The 21,552-nt window shown below is 35.6% G+C and overlaps 1 protein-coding gene across 2 annotated transcripts in view; it reads left to right on the top strand.

The window, feature by feature from the left end:
• The window catches only part of LOC133088745 (protein argonaute-3), a 113,895-nt gene that overhangs the window by 72,696 nt on the left and 19,647 nt on the right, over positions 1–21,552 (top strand). For both annotated transcript variants that reach the window (XM_061186795.1, XM_061186796.1), the window contains 6 exons: positions 82–201; positions 2,509–2,631; positions 2,964–3,097; positions 5,875–6,059; positions 19,068–19,227; positions 20,488–20,578. In XM_061186795.1, the coding sequence (XP_061042778.1) occupies positions 82–201; positions 2,509–2,631; positions 2,964–3,097; positions 5,875–6,059; positions 19,068–19,227; positions 20,488–20,578 (813 nt within the window). The remainder of the gene's footprint in view (positions 1–81; positions 202–2,508; positions 2,632–2,963; positions 3,098–5,874; positions 6,060–19,067; positions 19,228–20,487; positions 20,579–21,552) is intronic.

The raw sequence follows: 21,552 nt of genomic DNA, 5'->3' as shown, positions 1-21,552 counted from the left end.
AATTTAATCTCACGTGTAATTGGCGCTCAGAATTTTAAGAAAGATGTGTATATCTAGTACAAAACTTTTTTCCATTTGTAGGTCTGTAATATTGTGGCAGGGCAACGATGTATCAAGAAGCTAACGGACAATCAAACCTCCACTATGATCAAAGCAACAGCAAGATCTGCACCAGATAGACAAGAGGAAATTAGCAGATTGGTTAGTACTTAATCCTAGAAATGAAAATTAAAAACATATTAGGATGAGCTCTAAAGAACCATGTCCTTATCAACTCATACCTTATTACCATTTCATGGGCTGTCAGAATTAAAAGAGATTATGGAAGTAATCTAGTGGTAATCTAGGGGTGAATCTTAGTGGATTCTATGAAAAGGGTTAGATCCTTCTAATTTAACCCCAAGCTCTTTAATTAGATTCAGAACAGATACTCTCAGAACTAATGTTTCAGTTTAGCAAACTGGACCTTCATTACCTTCCACCTAAAAGAGGAAAAGAAAAGGAAGAAAAGTCAAAGTTTTATGACTAGCAATGGTGAGAGTCTTAACACACAAAGTAGGATGGCTTAGCTCCATTGTAAACACTGGTAACCGTACAGGATGAATAAAGAAATATAAGACAGCTCCAGCCATATGGGATCTCTAAGCTGTCTCCTTGTTCTAAATGGGGAGAAAAGAGACATCAATACTACTTTTAAAACTGACGGAATTAAGGCAAAATGAAAAATGAAGGCAACTGGATCTTATCTTACTCTCTTCTTGAATACCATGTAAATTGCCCAAGTGAAGAGAAAAAAATCTAGAAATAAGAACATTACCCAAAACAACTTAATAACACTTTCAAAAGCAGTTTTAGAGATTGTTGGAAAAGGGTTACACAACTGGCTCTTTCATTTTGTAAGGCAATTACCAAAAAAAAAAAAAAAGAAGACCTTTTTTCCCTTACAGTTTGTAAAGAGTAAGTTATTACATGATATTTAATTAGGAAAATACAGGCTGGTTCTCATCATGGATTTTTCTCTGATCTACTATGACAAAATTTTAAAACCTTTAAGAGACTAGAACCTCTCACTATCTCTATAAAATCTCAGTAACTAGTTCTAACTCATTTATTACAGCTTTTCTGTTCAGAGAGATGATATTGTACAGTGATTGAAAGCACAGGCTTTGGAATCTAACGGCTCTGGGTTCAAAGTCTAACTTCTTTACTCACTTACTGTTACTATTATTGTATTATTATAATTATAGCATCTGGTAAGCTGGTGCAGTGATTGAGAGTAGGAACTCTAGAATCAGAATGTACATGGTTTCAAATTATATATCACTTGCTTAGCTATATGGTTTTAGGCCAATCATTCAACTTTACTGAGCTTTAATTTTATCCTCTGTAAAATAAAGATTATAAAAGACTTACTTTACAGTCATAGGTTATTGTGAAAATTAATTATAAAACATTTAGCACCAAGCACATCACCTAGCAACTCCTGGTAAATAGTAGTTGTTGTTATTGTTTGTAACCTTACAGAAAAAAATGGCATTTAAGCTTGAAGAAAAGATACATTAGTTAGATGCATTAATTAGATGCCTTATTTAGAAAACAAATTTTCCTGCACATTGTGGGGAGATTCTTTTTACATATTTAGATTATACAGTGTTTTTTAATAGAGTGTTACTCAAAGAATTGAGCATTGCCTTTTTTTGTAACCTTGTTTGAACTTTATCCTGAGACTAAGTAAATATGTTTTGAAAAACACATTATAGCACACTATGAGCATGAATTACACTTTTGAGATTCAAGTCTACACTGAATTACAATAAATTCTTTATCTTTGCATGTATTGGTATATTATACTCTGTATCTCATACTGGCTTTCTTTTCTGTCTCAAGTGTATCTCTTAAGTAAATTTTATAATGTGCTGTGTTTTATCTGAAAATATTCAAGGAGATTTTGTATAACTTGTAATCCATTAGGAACAAAAGCGTTAGGATTATTGATATTTGCTGTCGAGATCTACATAAAATAAATTTCAATAGTATATATCCAGATCCTCTAATTAGAAGTAATTAACCATTTTTAGGTCAGGTATTGGGTTGGCCAAAAAGTTCATTCGGGTTTTTCCATACGATATTAGGGGAAAACCCATACAAACTTTTTGGCCAACCTTATATTTCTCTTGCAGTCTCTCAACCACCCTCCCAAAGTATATGAGGCTTAATCATATAAAGTTACCATTTTCATGAGTCATAAATAGTTGAAATTTCTTATTATGCAACTTAATACATTTAAATGTTCTGTAAATTATCAGGAGGTTCACAGACTTCCTACAGTCCTCTCATGATCTGTGGTCCCCAAGTTAAGATTCTCTGCTCTATAGTGAGGGTACCATTATCTACACCTGTCAGTATTATAAAACATTGTTGACACAGTGAAGAAAAAAAATTAGAGGGTTCTAAAGCAGGGAATTTGGGGGAATTTTGAAAGTAACTACAAACTTTTTCTGTTGTTAGGTAAGAAGTGCAAATTATGAAACAGATCCATTTGTTCAGGAGTTTCAATTTAAAGTTCGGGATGAAATGGCCCATGTAACCGGACGTGTACTTCCAGCACCTATGCTCCAGTATGGTGGCCGGGTAAAACCTCTTGATAGTTTTTAAATTATAATCATACAGTTTCTGTGTATGGAGAGAAGGGCTTCCTAGCTAAGTCTGGAATTTAAAAAGTGTTTTATTGTTCCAACAATTTTTTTTGTTTGTTTCAAGATCAGTGTCTTTGCTTGAACTTAGTAGAACTTTTGTTTTTCTATGATAAAAATACAAAATATTGATTTACAACAGCCTATTCCATGTAGAATATCAGATATATATCAGTTCAGCAATTTGAAATGCTTATTTTCAGCTCATTCAAATAAGTTATATATTAAATGTTTGTTCATTTTTGCCTTATTATTTCTCTTTCTCTGTAGAATCGGACAGTAGCAACACCAAGCCACGGAGTATGGGACATGCGAGGGAAACAGTTCCACACAGGAGTTGAAATCAAAATGTGGGCTATAGCTTGTTTTGCCACACAGAGGCAGTGCAGAGAAGAAATATTGAAGTAAGGCTTGTCATTAGTTTCACTTTGGGACCATTTTGTGTTTAAATTTTGTATTTCAGTTTTAAATTACTCAGCTAATATTCTAACCAGTGTTGCCTCAATATGAAGTATGTTTAATCACTGAACCTTTAAAAATGTTTCTTCTCATTACCTTGATGAAGATTCCTCAATTTGTTGGTCATATCTAAGTCACTGATTCATTCTTACAAGCATCCTCATAGACTAGCTTATGTGGTATAGCAGGAGTACCATTGGCTTTTGATGGCGAACAGATTAGATATAATTCTCAGGTTTGCCACTTCCTAGTCTTACTACCATGGATAATTTATTTAATCTCATTATGCTTCAGTTTTCACCTTTTAAAAATAGAGATAATAGTACCTATTTACTGAATGAGGATTAAATAACATCCTTATTTCTCAATTGAGTTCTTTGAAAGAGTCATTTTACTTCTCATTTTGACTTCCTTACTTTCCAAAATTTGACCTGCATCTCCACTACTTTTCCTCTTCTCCAGATTCTTTCCCTCAACAATCTTCTGTTTAAATTTAAAACAAACCCCCAAAATCTTCATTTTTCATTTTACCTGACTTAAGGCTTCCAGGCTTCCATTCTCTCTCCTTCCTTGAAATCTTAGTGGTCTGCTGAAACTGGTTACTGGAAGATCTTCAGTATCTTTGTGCTTATCAATTCTAATGGTCTCTTCTCAGCCATTATTTTTCCTCAAAATTTGTGCAGCATTAGATACAATTGACTACCTTCCTGACATTCTCTCCATTCTTGCCTTCCTGGTTTCTTTTTATCACTTTGGCTTCCTTTCTCCTCTATGCCCTCTCCTTTGGGACTCTCTAATCTTTGGGGCATTGGCAGTCTCAAGGGCTTCTGCTGTTACTCTTGTTTGAGGAGTTGTGCTACTGTGAAAAGAGCACCAGCTCCACTTGTGACTACCTCCACTCTAAAACTTTCAGGTTTCTCTTTGACAAAGAATAACGTTAAAAATCAGTATAATATTAAAAATTTTTCATTTGCCTCTTAAGTCCTTTCTCCATTTTCATATATTCTGGACAAAGAAACTGAGTACTGTATGCCCTCTAACTGTCTGGTAATTTTTTCCATTTCCACTCATGCTGCTCTTTACTGAAAATGCCTCCTTCCTATCTCTACATTTCTAAATAATAGCCAGTCTTCTGTGATTTGTGATGCTGGAAATAATCCATAGTAGTAAACATAGTAGTTTATCAATATCCTCTCCATTTGTACTTGTCACTTCCTGTATAAAATAGAATTATAATTATCTGTGTAAGTTTCTTATCTCCCCTCTGGAATCTAATTTCCCTAAGAAAATGATTATGGTCTAATTTAAGTCTCCACTAACAGATCCTATAAAATATGCCCATAATGAATAGTTCTTGAGTGACGTAGAGACCAGTTTACCCCAGGTCAATTCAGAATTTGCCTCCTTCATGTGAGAAAAATTATTTTCTATTTAATTCTGTTCACTCCTTTTTATTAGCTCCAAATCTTATGTCTTAAGGTTCACTTAGTATATTTTTTTAGTATAGTTTTTATCCCCTGGCTTTCAAGTAAAATGTCATGAGGACAGTTAAAGACAATGCTGCTATTATCTTACTTGACCTCCAGAGACCAAAGAAAACACCTCCAACTGTTTTTCAAGCTTCGAGTTATTTTTTTCATTTTACATTTGTTATTCATGGCTTGATAGAAGTCTCATAATCATTGGGCTTATGGCTGTTGTTCAGATTAACTGAAAATATTCAACTTCATACTTTCTTGAATTAAATACTAATAAGGAAAAGGAGAAGGGAATTTCTACAAATTTCATCTCTGTCCTGAGGGAATCAGTGTTTTTGAGCAAAGATCACTCAGATCCTTGACTTAGGACCGTATTTGTTTTAAAAACAAGTAAAGTGATTGTTAAACCCCAACATTATTACTTATTTATCCTAGACTAAGTGCAGAATTTTGTTTAAATAAGAAATTATTAGTCTTTTGTTCTTTCACTGTGGATAAAAGTACATTAAAGTGCTGTCTGCCTCATTTCTTTTTAAATGTTTTCTTGTTTTTTTTAATCTTTTCTGAGGACAGAATCTTTCCTGCTATCCTAGTGTCAGATAGGTATTATTGCAGAAAGAAATTCTGGACTAGGTCATAGTCCTTACTCTTGCCATTTGTCTAATAAGCATTTGACCTTGGTCAAATACTTAATGTCCCTGAAACTGTTTCCTGATTTATAAAATGGCAGTAATACCTTACCTACCACTTTCTTATGAATCTTGTCAGGATCAAATTAGAAAATGTATAATAGCTTAAATTTATCAAGCTTTTATACCATGTCTTGGGCAGTGTGCTAAGTGCTTCACATGTATTATCTCATTTAATCTTCACACCAACCCTGTATTGAAAGTGGTCATTTTACAGATGAGAGAAACTGAAAAAATTTGCCTAAAATTCCATAGCTAGTAAGTAACAGAACTAGAACTGGAACCTGTAGAGCTGAGCTCTTAACCAGCATACTCTATTACTAATGTCCATTGTGAACTACAAAATGCCACATAACTGTACAGTAGTGTTCTTAGTTTGCAAAATAGATTACTGACCAACCATTGCCCTTAACATCAGTAGTCTGGTGACCTCTTCTTATATGGAGCACACAAATCTTTGCGTCATTCTCCATTCCCTTCCCAAACTTTCCATTACTACTTTGTAGGTGTTGCTGACTAGACAAAGGTTTTATTTTTAATGATTTCTCCTTCTAGGGGTTTCACGGACCAGCTGCGTAAGATTTCTAAAGATGCAGGGATGCCCATCCAGGGCCAGCCTTGCTTCTGCAAATATGCGCAGGGGGCAGACAGCGTGGAGCCCATGTTCCGGCATCTCAAGAACACGTACTCTGGGCTACAGCTCATTATCGTCATCCTGCCAGGGAAGACACCAGTGTATGGTAAGGATATTGTTTTAAGATTGCATTTTTCCTCAAGTACTCAGTCTTCCTTTTAGGGACTTACCTGGCAGTCCAGTGGTTAAGACTCCGCGCTCCCAATGCAGAGGGTATGGGTTCAATCCCTGGTTGGGGATCTAAGATCCTGCTTACCGCACGGCGTGGCCAAGAAAAAAATATTCCTTTTAGAATTATGCTAACACATATCCTAAAACTTTCAAACATTAAAATATATTTTATAGCTATAGTATTTAAAACCATGTATTGTTACTATAAAAAGACAAATCTGGAGAGCAAACTAAATAGTCTGAGACCCTGTGAAAAGAATTTCAGTAAAGGAAGCATTACAAAACAATGATTAAGAGAAGAATTATTTATTAAAAATGTCATTGAGATAACTTGAGTATCAGTATAATGAAGCAGTTAAAAGCACAGGCTCTGGAGTCAGACTGTGCTGCTTAATACCCAGGTTTTGCCAGGTATACTACCTGTGTGATACTACCTGAATTACTTAACCACACAAAGCCTGAGTTTCCTCATCTATGAAATTGGGATACTACAAATACCTAACCCATAGAAGGTAGTTGTAAGGATTAAATAAATTTACATATGTAAACTGGGTCTATGATAGCACCTGTCATATAGTGAATGCTCAATAAATGTTAGCTATTATTATTGTAAACAAGTTAAAGTTTATGAGATTAATATGTTAAGTATAAATCATTGAAACATGGAAAAACACAAAGAAAGTAATAATTTTCAAACTACTGAATGGAGTATAATTATTTAAGCTTAAAGTGATGGAATTCACATAAGAAAATTGTTAGATCTGACTGCATAAAAATTAAGTTTTCCATACATCACAGGTGTATAACTAAAATTAAAAGGAAACCATAGAACGTGAAAAATATTTGCAGCAAATGGAGACAGCAAAGGGCTAGTTTATTATTAGTTAAAATAGTCATATGGATCTGTTATTGCATTCAAAGGAAAAAATTTTTATATTCTCCTACATTAATGAGCAAAGAATATAAACCAAAATTTCTCAAGAAAAAACAAGTAAATATTTGAGAAAATGTTGGTTTTCACCAATAAAGTACAAATTAATAAAAGGAAAATTTTTATGCTACTAAATTAGCAAATATATTTAAATACTGTACTACCTAGTGATTGTGAGTATGCAGTGAATCTAGTATTTTAATATATTGCTGATGGCAGTGTAAATTGATAATATCCTTTCATAGAAAGTATAAAAATGTGCTTGCAGTCAACAGTTCAGTATTTCCCATTCCAAAAATATGTTCAAAGAAAAGAATTCATAATGTAGAAAAATCTCTATGCACAAAATTTTCATAATGGTATCTGTGACATTGAAAAACTACTAAGAACTGGTTTTAAACAGTGAGTAAGTTGTATGTTGGTGAAATAATATGCAGTGATTAAAAATGATGGTTATAAAAAAAAATGATGGTTATAAAATTCAAAAGATATTTTTTAAGTTGTGATAGAATACAGAAGGTGTTAAACTCAAAGAATTTGTAAATCAAGGTAAGAACAAACAACTGAAAAAGACAAAGGACATAAAAAAGAAATGCAAATGGTCAATTATCAATGCAAAGATGCTGAGCCTCATTAATCATTAAAGAAGTATGAACTAGAATAAATTATTTTTCACCAACAATGATAATACCCATTTTTGGCAAAGGCATGAATAAATATACATTCTCATACACTGTTGATGGGAGAGAAAGTTGATATTACCATAGCCTCCAAGCTGATATTCTTGCCTTCATCCCCTCTAGTTCACTTTCAGTCCGTTTTCTACACTGCTTCCCTCAGTGATTCAGTGAGTGATTTTTCTAATTAATAGATTTTATTTTTTAGAACAGTTTTAGATTTACAGAAAAATTGAGCAGATATTATAGAGAGTTCCTATATGCCTTCCTTCCCCTGTACACAGATTTCCCTATTTTTAACATTTTGTATTAGAGTGGTACATTTAATGAACCAGTATTGATAAATTATTATTAACATATTGTCCACAGTTTACATTAAAGTTTACTCTTTACGTGTACAGGTCTACGGGTTTTGACAAATCCATAATGTCACGTATGTACTATGACAGTATCAAAGAATAGTTTCACTGCTCTAAAAATCCCCTGTGCTCCACTTACTCATCTCTCCCTCCATCTCCTCAAACCCCTGACAACCACTGGGCTTTTTATGTCTCTACAGTTTTGCCTTTTCTAAAATGTTATATAGTTGGAGTCATATGGTATGTCCCCTTTTCTGATTGGCCACTTTCAGTTAGAAATATTTAAGATTCCACCATGTCTTTTTGTGGCTTGATAAAGTCATTTCTTTTTAATGCTGAATAATATTTAATATTGCATTGTGTGGTTGTACTACAGTTTGTTATACATGTACCTGTTGAGGGACATCTTGATTGCTTCCAGTTTTGGGCAGTTATGAATAATACTGCTCAAACATTCATGTGCAGGTTTTTGTGTGAACATAAGTGTCTAACTCAATTTGGTACATAACCAGGAGCACAACTGCTGTATCAAATGATAAGACTGCCAAAAAGTGACTGTACCATTTTGTATTCCCATCAGCAGTGAATGAGAGTGCCTATTGCTCTACATCCTCTTCAGCATTTGGTATTGTCAGTTTTTTGGATTTTAGCAATTCTAATAGGCATGTAGTAGTATTTTATTGTAATTTTAATTTGCAGTTCGTTAATAACACAATATTGAGCACGGGACTTCCCTGGCGGTCCAGTGGTTAGGACTCTGCGCTTCCACTGCAGAGGGCACGAGTTCAATCCCTAGTTGGGGAACTGAGATCCTGCATACTGCGTGGCTTGGCCAAAAAAATAGAGGGGGTTGGGGGGAGAGAGCACCTTTTCATGTGCTTATTTGCCATCTGTATATCTTTTTTTTTTTTTAATTTATTTTATTATTTATTTAATTATTTTTGGCTGTGTTGGATCTTCGTTTCTGTGCAAGGGCTTTCTCTAGTTGCGGCGAGCGGGGGCCACTCTTCATCGCGGTACGCGGGCCTCTCACTGATGCGGCCTCTCCTGTTGCGGAGCACAGGCTCCAGACACGCAGGCTCAGTAGTTGTGGCTCACGGGCCTAGTTGCTCCGTGGCATGTGGGATCTTCCCAGACCACGGCTCGAACCCGTGTCCCCTGCATTGGCAGGCAGATTCTCAACCACTGCGCCACCAGGGAAGCCCCATCTGTATATCTTTGATGAAATGTCTATTCCAATCTCTTGCTCATTTTTTAATTGATGTGTTTGTTTTCTTATTGTTTAGTTTTAAGAGTTCTTTGTATGTTTGGATACAAGTTCTTCATCAGATACCTATTTTGCAAATAATTTTCTCCTAGGCTGTGGCTTGTCTTCTCTTAACAGTGTCTTTCATAGAGCACAAGTTTTAAATTTTAAAGAAGTCCAAATTTTAATAAAGTCATCAATTTTTTTCTTTCACAGATCATTTTTGGTGTTATAGTCTAAGTTTTATACTGTGTTATCTTCTAGTAGTTTTATAGTTTTCCTTTTTTACATATAGGTTTATAATCCTTATTTTTTTTTTAATAAATTTATTTTATTTATTTATTTTTGGCTGCATTCGATCTTCGTTGCTGCGCGTGGGCTTTCTCTAGTTGTGGTGAGCGGGGGCTACTCTTCGTTGCAGTGCACGGGCTTCTCACTGCAGTGGCTTCTCTAGTTGCGGAGCACGGGCTCTAGGCGCGCGGGCTTCAGTAGTTGTAGCATGTGGGCTCAGTAGTTGTGGCTCGCGGGCTCTAGCGTGCAGGCTCGGCAATTTTGGCGCACGGGCTTAGCTGCCCCACAGCATGTGGGATCTTCCCGGACCAGGGCTCGAACCTGTTTCCCCTGCTTTGGCAGGCAGATTCTTAACCACTGCGCCACCAGGGAAGCCCTATAATCCATTTTGACTTAACTTCTGTGAAAGGTGTTAAGGTCTGTATCTAGATTGTTTTTTTTTTTTTCTTTCTTTTTTTGCATGTGGATTCCAATTGTTTCAGCACCATTTGTTGGAAAGATTATCTTTCTCCATGAAATTGCCTTTGCTACTTTGTGAATGATTGACTATTTGTGTCAGTCTATTCCTGGACTCTTTATTTTGTTTCATTGGTCTGTATGTCCATTCATTTGCTAAAACCACACTGTCTTGATTAATTTAACTTTGTGATAAGTCTTGAAGTCAGATAATGTCAGTTCTCTGACTTTGTTCTTCTTCTTCCCTGTTGTATTAGCTAATAGGTCTTTTGCCTGTCTATATAAACCTTAGAATCATTTTGTCAATATCACAAAATAACTTGCTGAGACTTCTGTTGGGATTACATTGAATCTATAGATCAAGCTGGGAAGAATTGACATCTTAATGTTAAGTCTTCTATCCTTGAACATGGAATATCTCTTTGTTCAGAGCTTCTTTGATTTCTTTTATCAGAGTTTTATTTATTTATTTGTTTGTTTTTAATTATTTATTTTATTTATTTATTTATTTTCGGCTGCATTGGGTTTTCGTTGCTGCGCGCGGGCTTTCTCTAGTTGCAGCAAGCGGGGGCTACTCTTCATTGCGGTGCGCGGGCTTCTCACTGCGGTGGCTTCTCTTGTTGCGGAGCACGGGCTACAGTAGTTCTGGCTCACGGGCTCTAGAACTCAGGCTCAGTAGTTGTGGTGCACGGGCTTAGTTGCTCCATGGCACGTGGGATCTTCCCGGACCAGGGCTCGAACCCGTGGCCCCTGCATTGGCAGGTGGATTCTCAACCACTTTGCCACCAGAGAAGCCCCTTATCAGAGTTTTATAGTTTTCCTCATTTAGATTTATATCTAAGTATATTGTTTTTTTCTTTTTCTTCTATAAATGGTATTGTGTTTTTAATTTTAAATTCTAGTTGTTCATTTTTAGTATTTAGGAATGCAGTTGATTTTTGTATATTTATTTTATATCCTGAAACCTTGCTATAGTCACTTATTAGTTCCAGGAAGCTTTTGTCAATTTTGAGGGGTTTTCTGCGTAGACAGTCATGTTCTCTATGAACAAAGACAGTTTTATTTTTTCCTTCCCAGTCTGTATACTTTTATATCCTTTTCCTTGCATTAGCTAGGAATTCCAATACGATGTTGAATAGCAGTGGTGAGAGGAGACATTCTTGCATTGTTCCTGACTTTAGGGGGAAAACATCTAGTTTCTCAGCAGTAAACATGATGTTAGCTATAAGCTTTCTATAATTGTTATTTATCAAGTTGAGGAAGTTCCCCTCCAGTCCTAGTTTTGCTGAGAGTTTTTATTATGAATGGATGATGGAGTTTGCGAAATGTTCTTTTCCGCATCTGTTGATATGATCATATGATTTTTCTTCTTTTTTTTCTCTTAATGTGATCAGTTACTTTAATTGATTTTCGAAATGTTGAACCCAGCCTTGCGTGCCTGGGATAAATCCCACTTGGGGATGGTATGTAATTCTTATACATTGTTGGATTCAATTTGCTAATAATTTGTTGAAGATTTTGCATCTGTGTTCATGAGAGATATTGATCTGTAGTTTTCCTTTCTTGTAATGTCTTTTTCTGGTTTGGGTATTAGGGTATTTTGGCCTCAGAATCATGAGTATTTCTTCTGCTTCTGTTTTCTGGAAGAGATTGCAGAGAATTGGTATCATTTGTTCCTTGAATGTTTGGTAGAATTCGCCAGTGAAACCATCTGGGCCTGGTACTTTCTTTTTTTGGAAAGTTGTTAATTATTGATTCAATTTTTTTAATAGGTACACACCTATTCAGATTATCTATTTCTTCTGTGTGAGATTTGGTAGTGTCATTCAAGGAACTGGTCCACTTCATGTAAGTTAACAAATTTGTGGGCCTAAAGTTTTTCATAATATTCTTTTATTATCCTTTAAATGTCCTTGGGGCCAATGACCCTTTTTTCATTTCTGATATTAATAATTTGTGTTGTCTGTTTTTTTCTTGATTAGTCTGGCTAGAGGTTTATGAATTTCTTTGATCTTTTCAAAGAACTAGCTTTTTGGTTTCCTTGATTTTCCTCTGTTGATTTCTTATTTTCAATTTCATTGATTTCTGCTCTAATTAAGATTTTTTTCCTTCTGCTTGTTCTAGGCCTGTATTGTTCTTCTTTATCGTTCTAAGGTAGAAACATAGATTATTGATTTTAGATCTTTCTTCTCTGCATTCAGTGCCATAAATTTGTCTCTTAAGTACTGCTTTCACTGCATCACACTAATTTTGGTAAGTTGTATTTCATTTTGATTTAGTTCAAAATATTTTTAAATTTCTCAAGACTTTTTCTTTAATCCATGTCTCATAGAATTATGTTGTTTCATATATAGATATTTTGGGATTTCCTGGCTATCTTTCCATTATTGATTTGTAGTTTAATTCCACTGTGGTCTGAGACCATACTTTGTATGATTTCTGTTCTTTCAGATTTGTTAAGGTGTGTTTTAGGACCATAATGTGGTCTTCCTTAATGAATGTTCCATGTGAGCATGAGAAGAATGTGTATTCTGCTGTTATTGAATGAAGTATTTTATAAATGACTCTTAAAATCAGTTGATTGATGGTACTGTTCAAATCAGCTATTGAATATATACTTATCTTCTGCCTGCTGGATCTGTCAATTACTGATGAAAGTGCATTGAAGTCTCCACTATAATAGTGGATTTGTTTGTTTCTCCTTGCAATTCTATCAGTTTTTGCCTCACTTAGTTTGGCATTCTTTTCTTAGCTGCATACATGTTAAAGATTGTCCTGTCTTCTTGAAGAATTGACCCTTTTATTATTATGTAATACCCCTCTTTATCCCTGATAATCTTCCTAGTTCTGAAATCTACTTTGTGTAAAAAAATACAGTGACTTCAGTTTTCTTTTTCTTGGTGTTAGCATGGTATATCTTTCTGTATCACTTTATTTTAGAATTGGTTTCTTGTAGGCAACATGTAGTTTGGGTCTTTTTTTTTTTTTTGGTTGCGGTGGGTCTTAGTTGCAGCAGGCAGGCTCCTTAGTTGTGGCATGTGAACTCTTAGTTGCGGCATGCGTGTGGGGTCTAGTTCCCTGACCAGGGATCGAACCCAGGCCCCCTGCATTGGGAGCGTGGAGTCTTAACCACTGCGCCACCAGGGAAGTCCCTGGGTCTTATATTTTATCTTCCCCTCTTTTTCTCCATTTTATGGGTTGTTTTTTAATAAATTTATTTATTTTATTTATTTATTTTTGGCTGCATTGGGTCTTCGTTGCTGCACGTGTGCTTTCTCTAGTTGCGGCGAGCAGGGCTACTCTTTGTTGCGGTGCGCGGGCTTCTCATTGCGGTGGCTTCTCTTGTGGAGCACAGGCTCTAGGCGCGCTGGCTTCAGTAGTTGTAGCACGCGGGCTCAGTAGTTGTGGCTCGCAGGCTCTAGAGTGCAGGCCCAGTAGTTGTGGCACACAGGCTTAGTTGCTCCGTGGCATGTGGGATCTTCCTGGACCAGGGCTCAAACCCATGTCCCCTGCATTGGCAGGCGGATTCTTAACCACTGCGCCACCAGGGAAGCCCCTCCATTTTATGGTTTTAAATGAGCATTTTATATTATTCCATTTTCTCTCTTACATCAGTTATACTTTTTTTTTTTTTTTTTACTTTTAGTGGTTTCCCTAGAGTTTGCAGTATACATTTACAACTAATCTGAGTTCGCTTTCAATAATTCTGTACCACTTCACAGATAATGTAGATACCTTATAACAAAGTATTCCCAGTTCCTCCCTCCCCCTTACAATATTGCTGTCATTCATTTCACCTATCCATAAGTTGTAACCACACAATATATTGTTGCTATTATTATTTTGAACAGTATCTCTTAGTTCAGTTAAGAATAAGAAAGTAAAAGATCTTATTTTACTTTTATTTATTCCTTCTCTGACCTTTTTTTATATATAGATCTGGACTTCCGACCTGTATACTTTTCCTTCTTTCTGAAAAATGTCTTTTATCATTTCTTTCAAGGCAAGTCTACTGTCAACAGATTCCCTTAGTTTTTATTTGTCATATTTCCCCTTCACTTTTAAAAAAATTATTTGCTTATGTTTACTTATAAATCAAATTATCTACTCACATAGTTTCAAGTGTTAAATCATTCTGGAATTCTTATTTTCAAAAACAGCACCTTTATAGCTGTCATCCCATTTGTTTTTTTCATAGAAAAACTCTTTCATCATTTGCCACTTTTTAAATTCAATTTTTGTTTATTGAGTGCTGCTGCCTGTATTTCAGTTTCTTCTGTAGTCCTGCCCTGTTTTGCCAGAGCCCTGGGACCTCTACATTTGTCTCATGTTGGTGTAGGTGATGCCTTCTATAAATCAGTCAGTTGGTGTCAATTTTTTTTTTTTTTTTTTTTGGCCGCGCTGCGTGGCATGCGGGCTTTTAGTTCTGCCACCAGGAATCGAACCCCTTGCAGTGGAAGCGCAGAGTCTTAACCACTGGACCACCAAGGAAGTCCCAGGTGCCAAATTTTGATTGTAGTTTTCATTCCTTCTGAGGTACTGTTTTCATAGGAGTGTTCCTGAGTTAACTATTTTTAAACAAGTTTTTATGTATATGTGTGATAAAATATACATAACATAAAATTTACCATTTTAACCATCTTAAAGTACACAATTCATTGGCATTAAGTATATTCACAGCATTGTGCAACCATAACTACTGTCCACTTCCAGAACTTTTTCATCATCTCAAACAGAAACTCTGTACCCATTAAACAGTAACACCCCATTCCCCTACCCACCAACACCTGGTAGCCTCTGTTGTACTTTCTGTCTCTATGAATTTACCTATTCTAGTAACTCATATAAATGGAATCATACAATACTTATCCCTTTGTTTCTGGCTTATTTCACTTAGGGTAATGTCCTAAAGGTTTATCTATGTTGTAGTATGTATCAGAATTTTCTTCCCCTTTTTTGTTGTAAAATATACTAATATATAAAACAAAAAATTTACCATTTTAACAAGTATACAGTTCAGTGACATTAAGTACATTCAGTGTTGTACAACCATCACCACCATCCATCTCCAGAACTTTTTCATCATCCCTAACTGAAACTCAGCACTAACTCCCCATCTCCCCTCCCCCAACCCCTAGAAACCTATATTCTACTTTCTCTCTCTATGAATTTGACTGAATAAATCATATAGTATTTGTCCTTTTGTGACTGTTTATCTCATTAAGCATAATGTCCTTAAGGTTTATCCATGTTATAGTATGTATCAGAATTTTCTTCCTTTTTTTTTTTTAATTTATTTATTTATTATTTTTGGCTATGTTGGGTCTTCGTTTCTATGCGAGGGCTTTCTCTAGTTGTGGCAAGCGGGGGCCACTCTTCATCGCGGTGCGCGGGCCTCTCACTATCGCGGCCTCTCTTGTTGCGGAGCACAGGCTCCAGACGCGCAGGCTCAGTAGTTGTGGCTCACAGGCCTAGCTGCTCCGCGGCATGTGGGATCTTCCCAGACCAGGGCTCGAACCTGTGTCCCCTGCATTGGCAGGCAAACTCTCAACCACTGCGCCACCAGGGAAGCCCAAAATTTTCTTCCTTTTTAAGGCTGAATAATATTCCATTGTTATGTATATACACATTTTGTTTATCTATTCATCTATCAATGGGCACTTGGATTAGTTCCACGTTTGGGCTATTGTGAATAATGCTGCTTTGAACATGAGTATACAGCTCTCTGTTCCAGTCCTTCCTTTCACTTTTCTTGGGTATATTACCAGAAGTGAAATTGCTGGATTATATAATTCTGTTTTAGTTTTTTGAGCAATTGCCTTACTGTTTTGTACAGAGTCTGCACCATTTTGAATTCCTATCAGCAGTGTACAAGGTTCTAGTTTCTCCACGTTCTTGCCAATACTTATTTATTTATTTTAGCCATCCTATTGGGTGTGAAGTAGTATCTCTTTATGGTTTCCATTTACATTTTCCTAATGATTAGTGATGTGGAACATCTTTTCATGTGTTTATTGAACATTTGTAGATCTTCTTTGGAGAAATGTCTATTCAACTCCTGTGGTCATTTTTATTTGGATTGTTTGGGTTTTTTCTTATTGAGTTATAGGAGTTAGTGTGTGTGGGTTTTTTGTGCATGTTGTTTTTCGTTGTTTTGTTTTGTTGGTTGGTTGGTTGGTTTGTGGCCACACTGCACAGCTTGTGGGATCTTAGTTCCCCAACCAGGGATTGAACCCAGGCCCTTGGCGGTGAGAGTGTGGAGTCCTAACCAGTAGTCCACCAGGGAATTCCCAGGAGTCAGCGTTTAATTGTTCCTGCAGTTAATGGCTTCATCAGCTTCTGCTTCTAATAAGCTGATCTTGGCTGTGATTCTCTGTATTCACCTGTTTTGGGGGTGGCAGTTTTCTCTGATGGATCTAAGACTAAGACCAGTCATTAATTTTCAGTTTGTTCAGCTTTTTTTGTTGTTGTTGTGAGGATGGAAATGATGACTTCTAATCTTTTATGTGTTGGTGCTATAGCTAATGTCCAGAGTGGTATTTTTAAAGTACAAATCTGATTTTATCCTCTTCCCTATCACCCCCACTTCAGTAGTTTTTCATTATACAATTGGTAAAATTGATACTTAAGATTATCTTCCAGGGGTTTGCATGTTCTAATCCGTGACTTTATTTTTTTAATAAATTCATTTATTTTTTATTTTTGGCTGAGTTGGGTCTTCGTTGCTGTGCACAGGCTTTCTCTAGTTGCGGTGAGCGGGGGCTACTCTTTGTTGTGGTGCGCGAGCTTCTCATTGCGGTGGCTTCTCTTGTTGCAGAGCATGGGCTCTAAGCGCACAGGCTTCAGTAGCTCTGGCACGAGGGCTCGGTAGTTGTGGCTCACAGGCTCTAGAGCTCAGGCTCAGTAGTTGTGGCACACAGGCTTAGTTGCTCCGCGGCATGTGGAATCTTCCCAGACCAGGGCTTGAACCCATGTCCCCTGCATTGGCAGGCGGATTCTTAACCACTGTGCCACCAGGGAAGCCCCTAATCCATGACTTCTTACCTCTTCAGAATTCATCTCACTTTATGCTCTTTTTTCCCTGCAGAAACTCTTTGTTTATCCTCTTCCTTCTACCTGTATTGCTTCTCATAATCCATCTTCCACCCTTTACCAAGTAAACACACATTCTTTTGAATTTTAGTTCAGACATCCCTTCCTTGGGGAAGCTTTGCCCAACCTCCCTGACAAGGTCAAATTCTCTCACTTTTATTGTCTTACAGCACCTTGTTACCACTCCTTTATGTTGTTTCACAGTTACAATGTTAAATTTGAAGTTATTTAATTAATGGCTATTTCTCTGACTGGACTATAAGCTCTGTGAGGGCAAGAACAATGTCTCTCTTGACTTAACATTGTATATCCAGAGCTTCTCACAATACTAGCATGTATTAGGTGGCTCATTAAATATTTGTTGGATGAATTAATAAACCTTTTTAGAGGGCAACTTTTCAGTATCTATAAAAATGTTAAGTATATATTTCTCTGATCCCTCGATTCTACCTGTAGAAATTTATTCTGAAGCTATAGTTATACAACCAAATGAAAGTTAAATATCCAAGGATGTTATTCATAGCATTGTTTGAAATAATGGAAACCTGGAAAAAGTTAAAAATATGTCGGTGTATGAGTAGTGGTTAGATACCTTATGGCATTTAAAAACAAAGTAACAGCTGTTGTTATAAATAATAAGGGCATCTATATATTGGCATTCGGAACATACTATATTATTAAGTGAATATGACAAGTTACACAATAGAGTGTATAATATATTCTCAATTTTTGTTTAAAAGTGTTTTCCATGTGTTATATATAAGAAGTTATGTACACCGAACTCTTTATGGTAGTTACAATGGCAGAGAGGGGGAGAGGAACAGGAAACAGGATAAGGAAAGGAACAGGATAAAAACCTTTATACAGTAATACCTCTATATTTCTAAATTAAAGTTTGGAGAATTAGATGGAAAGCTATAAGTATACTGTGATTATAACTGCATTAAAATAATGCAAATGAGAACATTATTGGAAGAGAGTACAATTAAATACTAATAAGGGTTTATGTATGATATTTTTCTCTGGTTTTTCGGTTATTGTGGTTATACTATTTTCGTGAAGTCAAAAGTATGCTTCCTTATATATGAAGAAAACAACTGGAAAAAATTATCACTAAATACTTAAGCTAATCTTCAAGGCAGTAAGTATACTTTATTTTTTAGGATTATTTTTCATATTTTATAGTTGTATATTGTAGAACACAGTTTTCAGAAATGCTGGAAACAGTTCATTCAAAAGATCTAGTTTATTTTAATTGGCTAGATATCAAGTTAAAACATTTAAGATAGACAGTATATTACTAATTGGACTCTCTTTTTTTTTTTTTTTTAATTTTGGCTGCACTGGGTCTTCATTGCAGCGTGAGGGCTTCTCTAGTTGTGGCCTGCAGATGCAGGCTCCAGAGCACATGGGCTCAGTAGTTGCGGCGCACAGGATTAGTTGCCCCACGGCATATGGGATTTTAGTTCCTCCACCAGGGATCGAACCTGCGTCCCTGCATTGGAAGGCGTATTCTTAACCACTGGACCACCAGGAAGTCCCACTAATTGCACTCTTGAATGCCCTCAAAACTCTGCACATTTATATAATCAAATAAGGCAGTATAGGGAATTCCCTGGCAGTCCAGTGGTTAGGATCCGTGCTCTCACTGCAGAGGGCTTGGGTTCAGTCCCCGGTCGGGGAATTAAAATCCCACAAGCCACGCAGCATGGCTAAAAAAAAAAAAAAGGAAGTATACTTTAAATTTTAATAACATTGTTTTAGTATTGGTATAAGTTTTGGTATCCTGTAATACAGTGATGTATTTCACAAGGGGAAAACATACATAGCAGCTTAATTTTCAGTAAAATTTGCCTTTTTATAACTAGAGGTATTTGTATTTGTTCCATAGCGGAGGTGAAACGTGTTGGAGATACACTTTTGGGTATGGCTACACAGTGTGTTCAAGTCAAGAATGTAATAAAAACATCCCCTCAAACTCTCTCAAACCTGTGCCTAAAGATAAATGTTAAACTTGGAGGGATCAATAATATTCTTGTACCTCATCAAAGGTAAGATAAGCTAATCACCTAATAAAATATTAATTTTTCTCTGTATTGCCATATCTAAGACCTATGTAAGAGACAGCTTTGATGATTCCTGCCATGGGAGATAAGTAGACATTTTGGCAAAAACTTAAGAGTTTTGATTGGCAAAATTTACAAGATTCCTTTATGAAAAATCCCCTCCCATCTCCATTTTCATTTAGTATGCAACGTACCTCGTCCCTGGCTAGAAAGTATTGAGAATTTTATTTATTTTTCACTGGAGAGCCCAGCTTGAAGAACTTTCTCATTGCTTGGTGGTCATCTTCAAGCTGGTGTCATGAGGCAACTCACTCACCTAGAAAGTGAGGAAAGCCTTTCTTCCCTCCTTTAGGGGCTTTGGGTGGGGTTGGATGGGGGGGCATGTCAATTAAGTAAATCAATTAAGGAAGCCATATCAACTCCTGGCGGAGTCAGTGGGACAACAGATGTTACTGTTATATCACCATCATGTCTAAGAGCTCTTAGGAAGTATGACACGTAATGACCTAGAAATAGGGTGCTGGGGAAGAGGCCGTTATTTGGAGAATTGAACAACAGGTTTCCTTTTAATAGTTGAAGCAACTAGGGCTCTAAAAAATTAAATATCTTGTTGACACAGAAGCTCTTTTTTTCATGTTTTTCCATACTGCCTCTATGTCCCATCCCTAATAAATATGAGATTCATAAATGACATGAATATAGAATTTTATCAACAACTCCAAGAACTAAGAGTCATTTGAATCTTAAAGGATACAGTTTTAAAATAAAATGAACTGCTAGCTACTTTATGACTATTAAATGTATGTTACTCAAATTTTATACTTTTGGTCAGAGTCGGGAGAGTAGTAGAGTCCCATAATCCCTTCCAGTGTGGTTTAATGATTCTTTATCTCCTTGAGAGATTACATTGGCTTAAAATGTAAGTAGATTAAAGAATGATTGATATAAATCAGTGGATTAATATGAGGAAGTTTATCATTTTATGCCTATTAAGAATGCTAGCAGCAGTTGACCTTTGCAACCACCAGCACCGCTGCTTAAGGCAGAAAACTGCTCTGAATACTTCACTTAATAGAGATTCATGAATTAAGAGAATAAAGCTGTCAGTAGTTCAAGCCTATGAAGTTGTCTATAATGGACCTCCTCTGTGCTATGCCAACAACTTGCAGTTGTGTTGCAGTAGTGTGAAATAGGTAAAAGGATAATGAAAAAAATGATCTAACTCTTTTTAAAACTGTGTTTAAGACCTTCTGTGTTCCAGCAACCAGTGATCTTTTTGGGAGCAGATGTCACTCATCCACCAGCTGGTGATGGGAAGAAGCCTTCTATTGCTGCTGTGAGTATCTTTAGACAGGTTTATCTTATCTAAAGTTTAGACAAAGATCAACATTTTGGTTTTAACTTTTTGAATTTTAATGACATTTTCTTTGAAACCAACTTTTATAAATATAAAGTTTAAAAAATATATTTATGAAGTTTTATAAATATATATATCTATATGTAGGTCTATCCAGAGCCAACTTTCAAATGTTCTTTGGGTTTTTGAAAAGAATGATATTCTCTGGTTTGGAGGCTGCAAGTTCTGTATATATCTATTAAATCAAGTTTATTAATTATATTACTCAACTCTTCTGTATCCTACTTTAATTTGTCTGTTTGACTTCTCCATGGTTGTATATTTTCAGTTACTTTTTGTAATTCAGAGTTTATGTATTTCAGTAGTGTCTTTGTTACAGAAAGATGCATTACATATAAGTTTGCTGGATTGCATTTTTTTCAGTATAAAATATCTTTCATCTTTGTCCAGTTTAATACTTTGCACTTGAATTCTTTATTACTGCTCCTTTACTTTTAACATTTGCCTGTTCTATCTTTTGCCCACCTTTATATTTGTAACCTTTCTGTGTCAGTTCAAAAGTGTATTTCTTACAAACTTCATAAAGCCAGATGATATTTTACCCAATTTGAAAATTGTTTGACACACCATTGTAGAGCAATTATACTCCAATAAAGATGTTAAAAAAAGAAAGAAAGAAAATTGCTTGATTTTAACAAATGTCAACATTTTGAAAATGTCAACATATTTTAGGCATACTTGATAAATTTCAGAAATTAAACTAAGACTTTTTATATATTTTTTCTATCATTCATTATAATCTTTACTTTTAATTTTAAAAATCTGATAAATCTTAATCTTTCCTTGAAAATGATAGTAATATTAAATTTTTCACTTATTTTTCCAAAGCTCTTTTCATTAATGAAGAAAATTGACTTTTATCTATTAATAAATTATATTTCCTTGTATTCTTA

Source organism: Eubalaena glacialis, chromosome 3 (genome assembly GCF_028564815.1).
Source record: "Eubalaena glacialis isolate mEubGla1 chromosome 3, mEubGla1.1.hap2.+ XY, whole genome shotgun sequence".
NCBI classification, from domain to species: Eukaryota; Metazoa; Chordata; class Mammalia; order Artiodactyla; family Balaenidae; genus Eubalaena; species Eubalaena glacialis.
The sequence above is the reverse complement of the archived record's forward strand: the minus strand, read 5'-3'. Positions and strand labels throughout refer to the sequence as shown.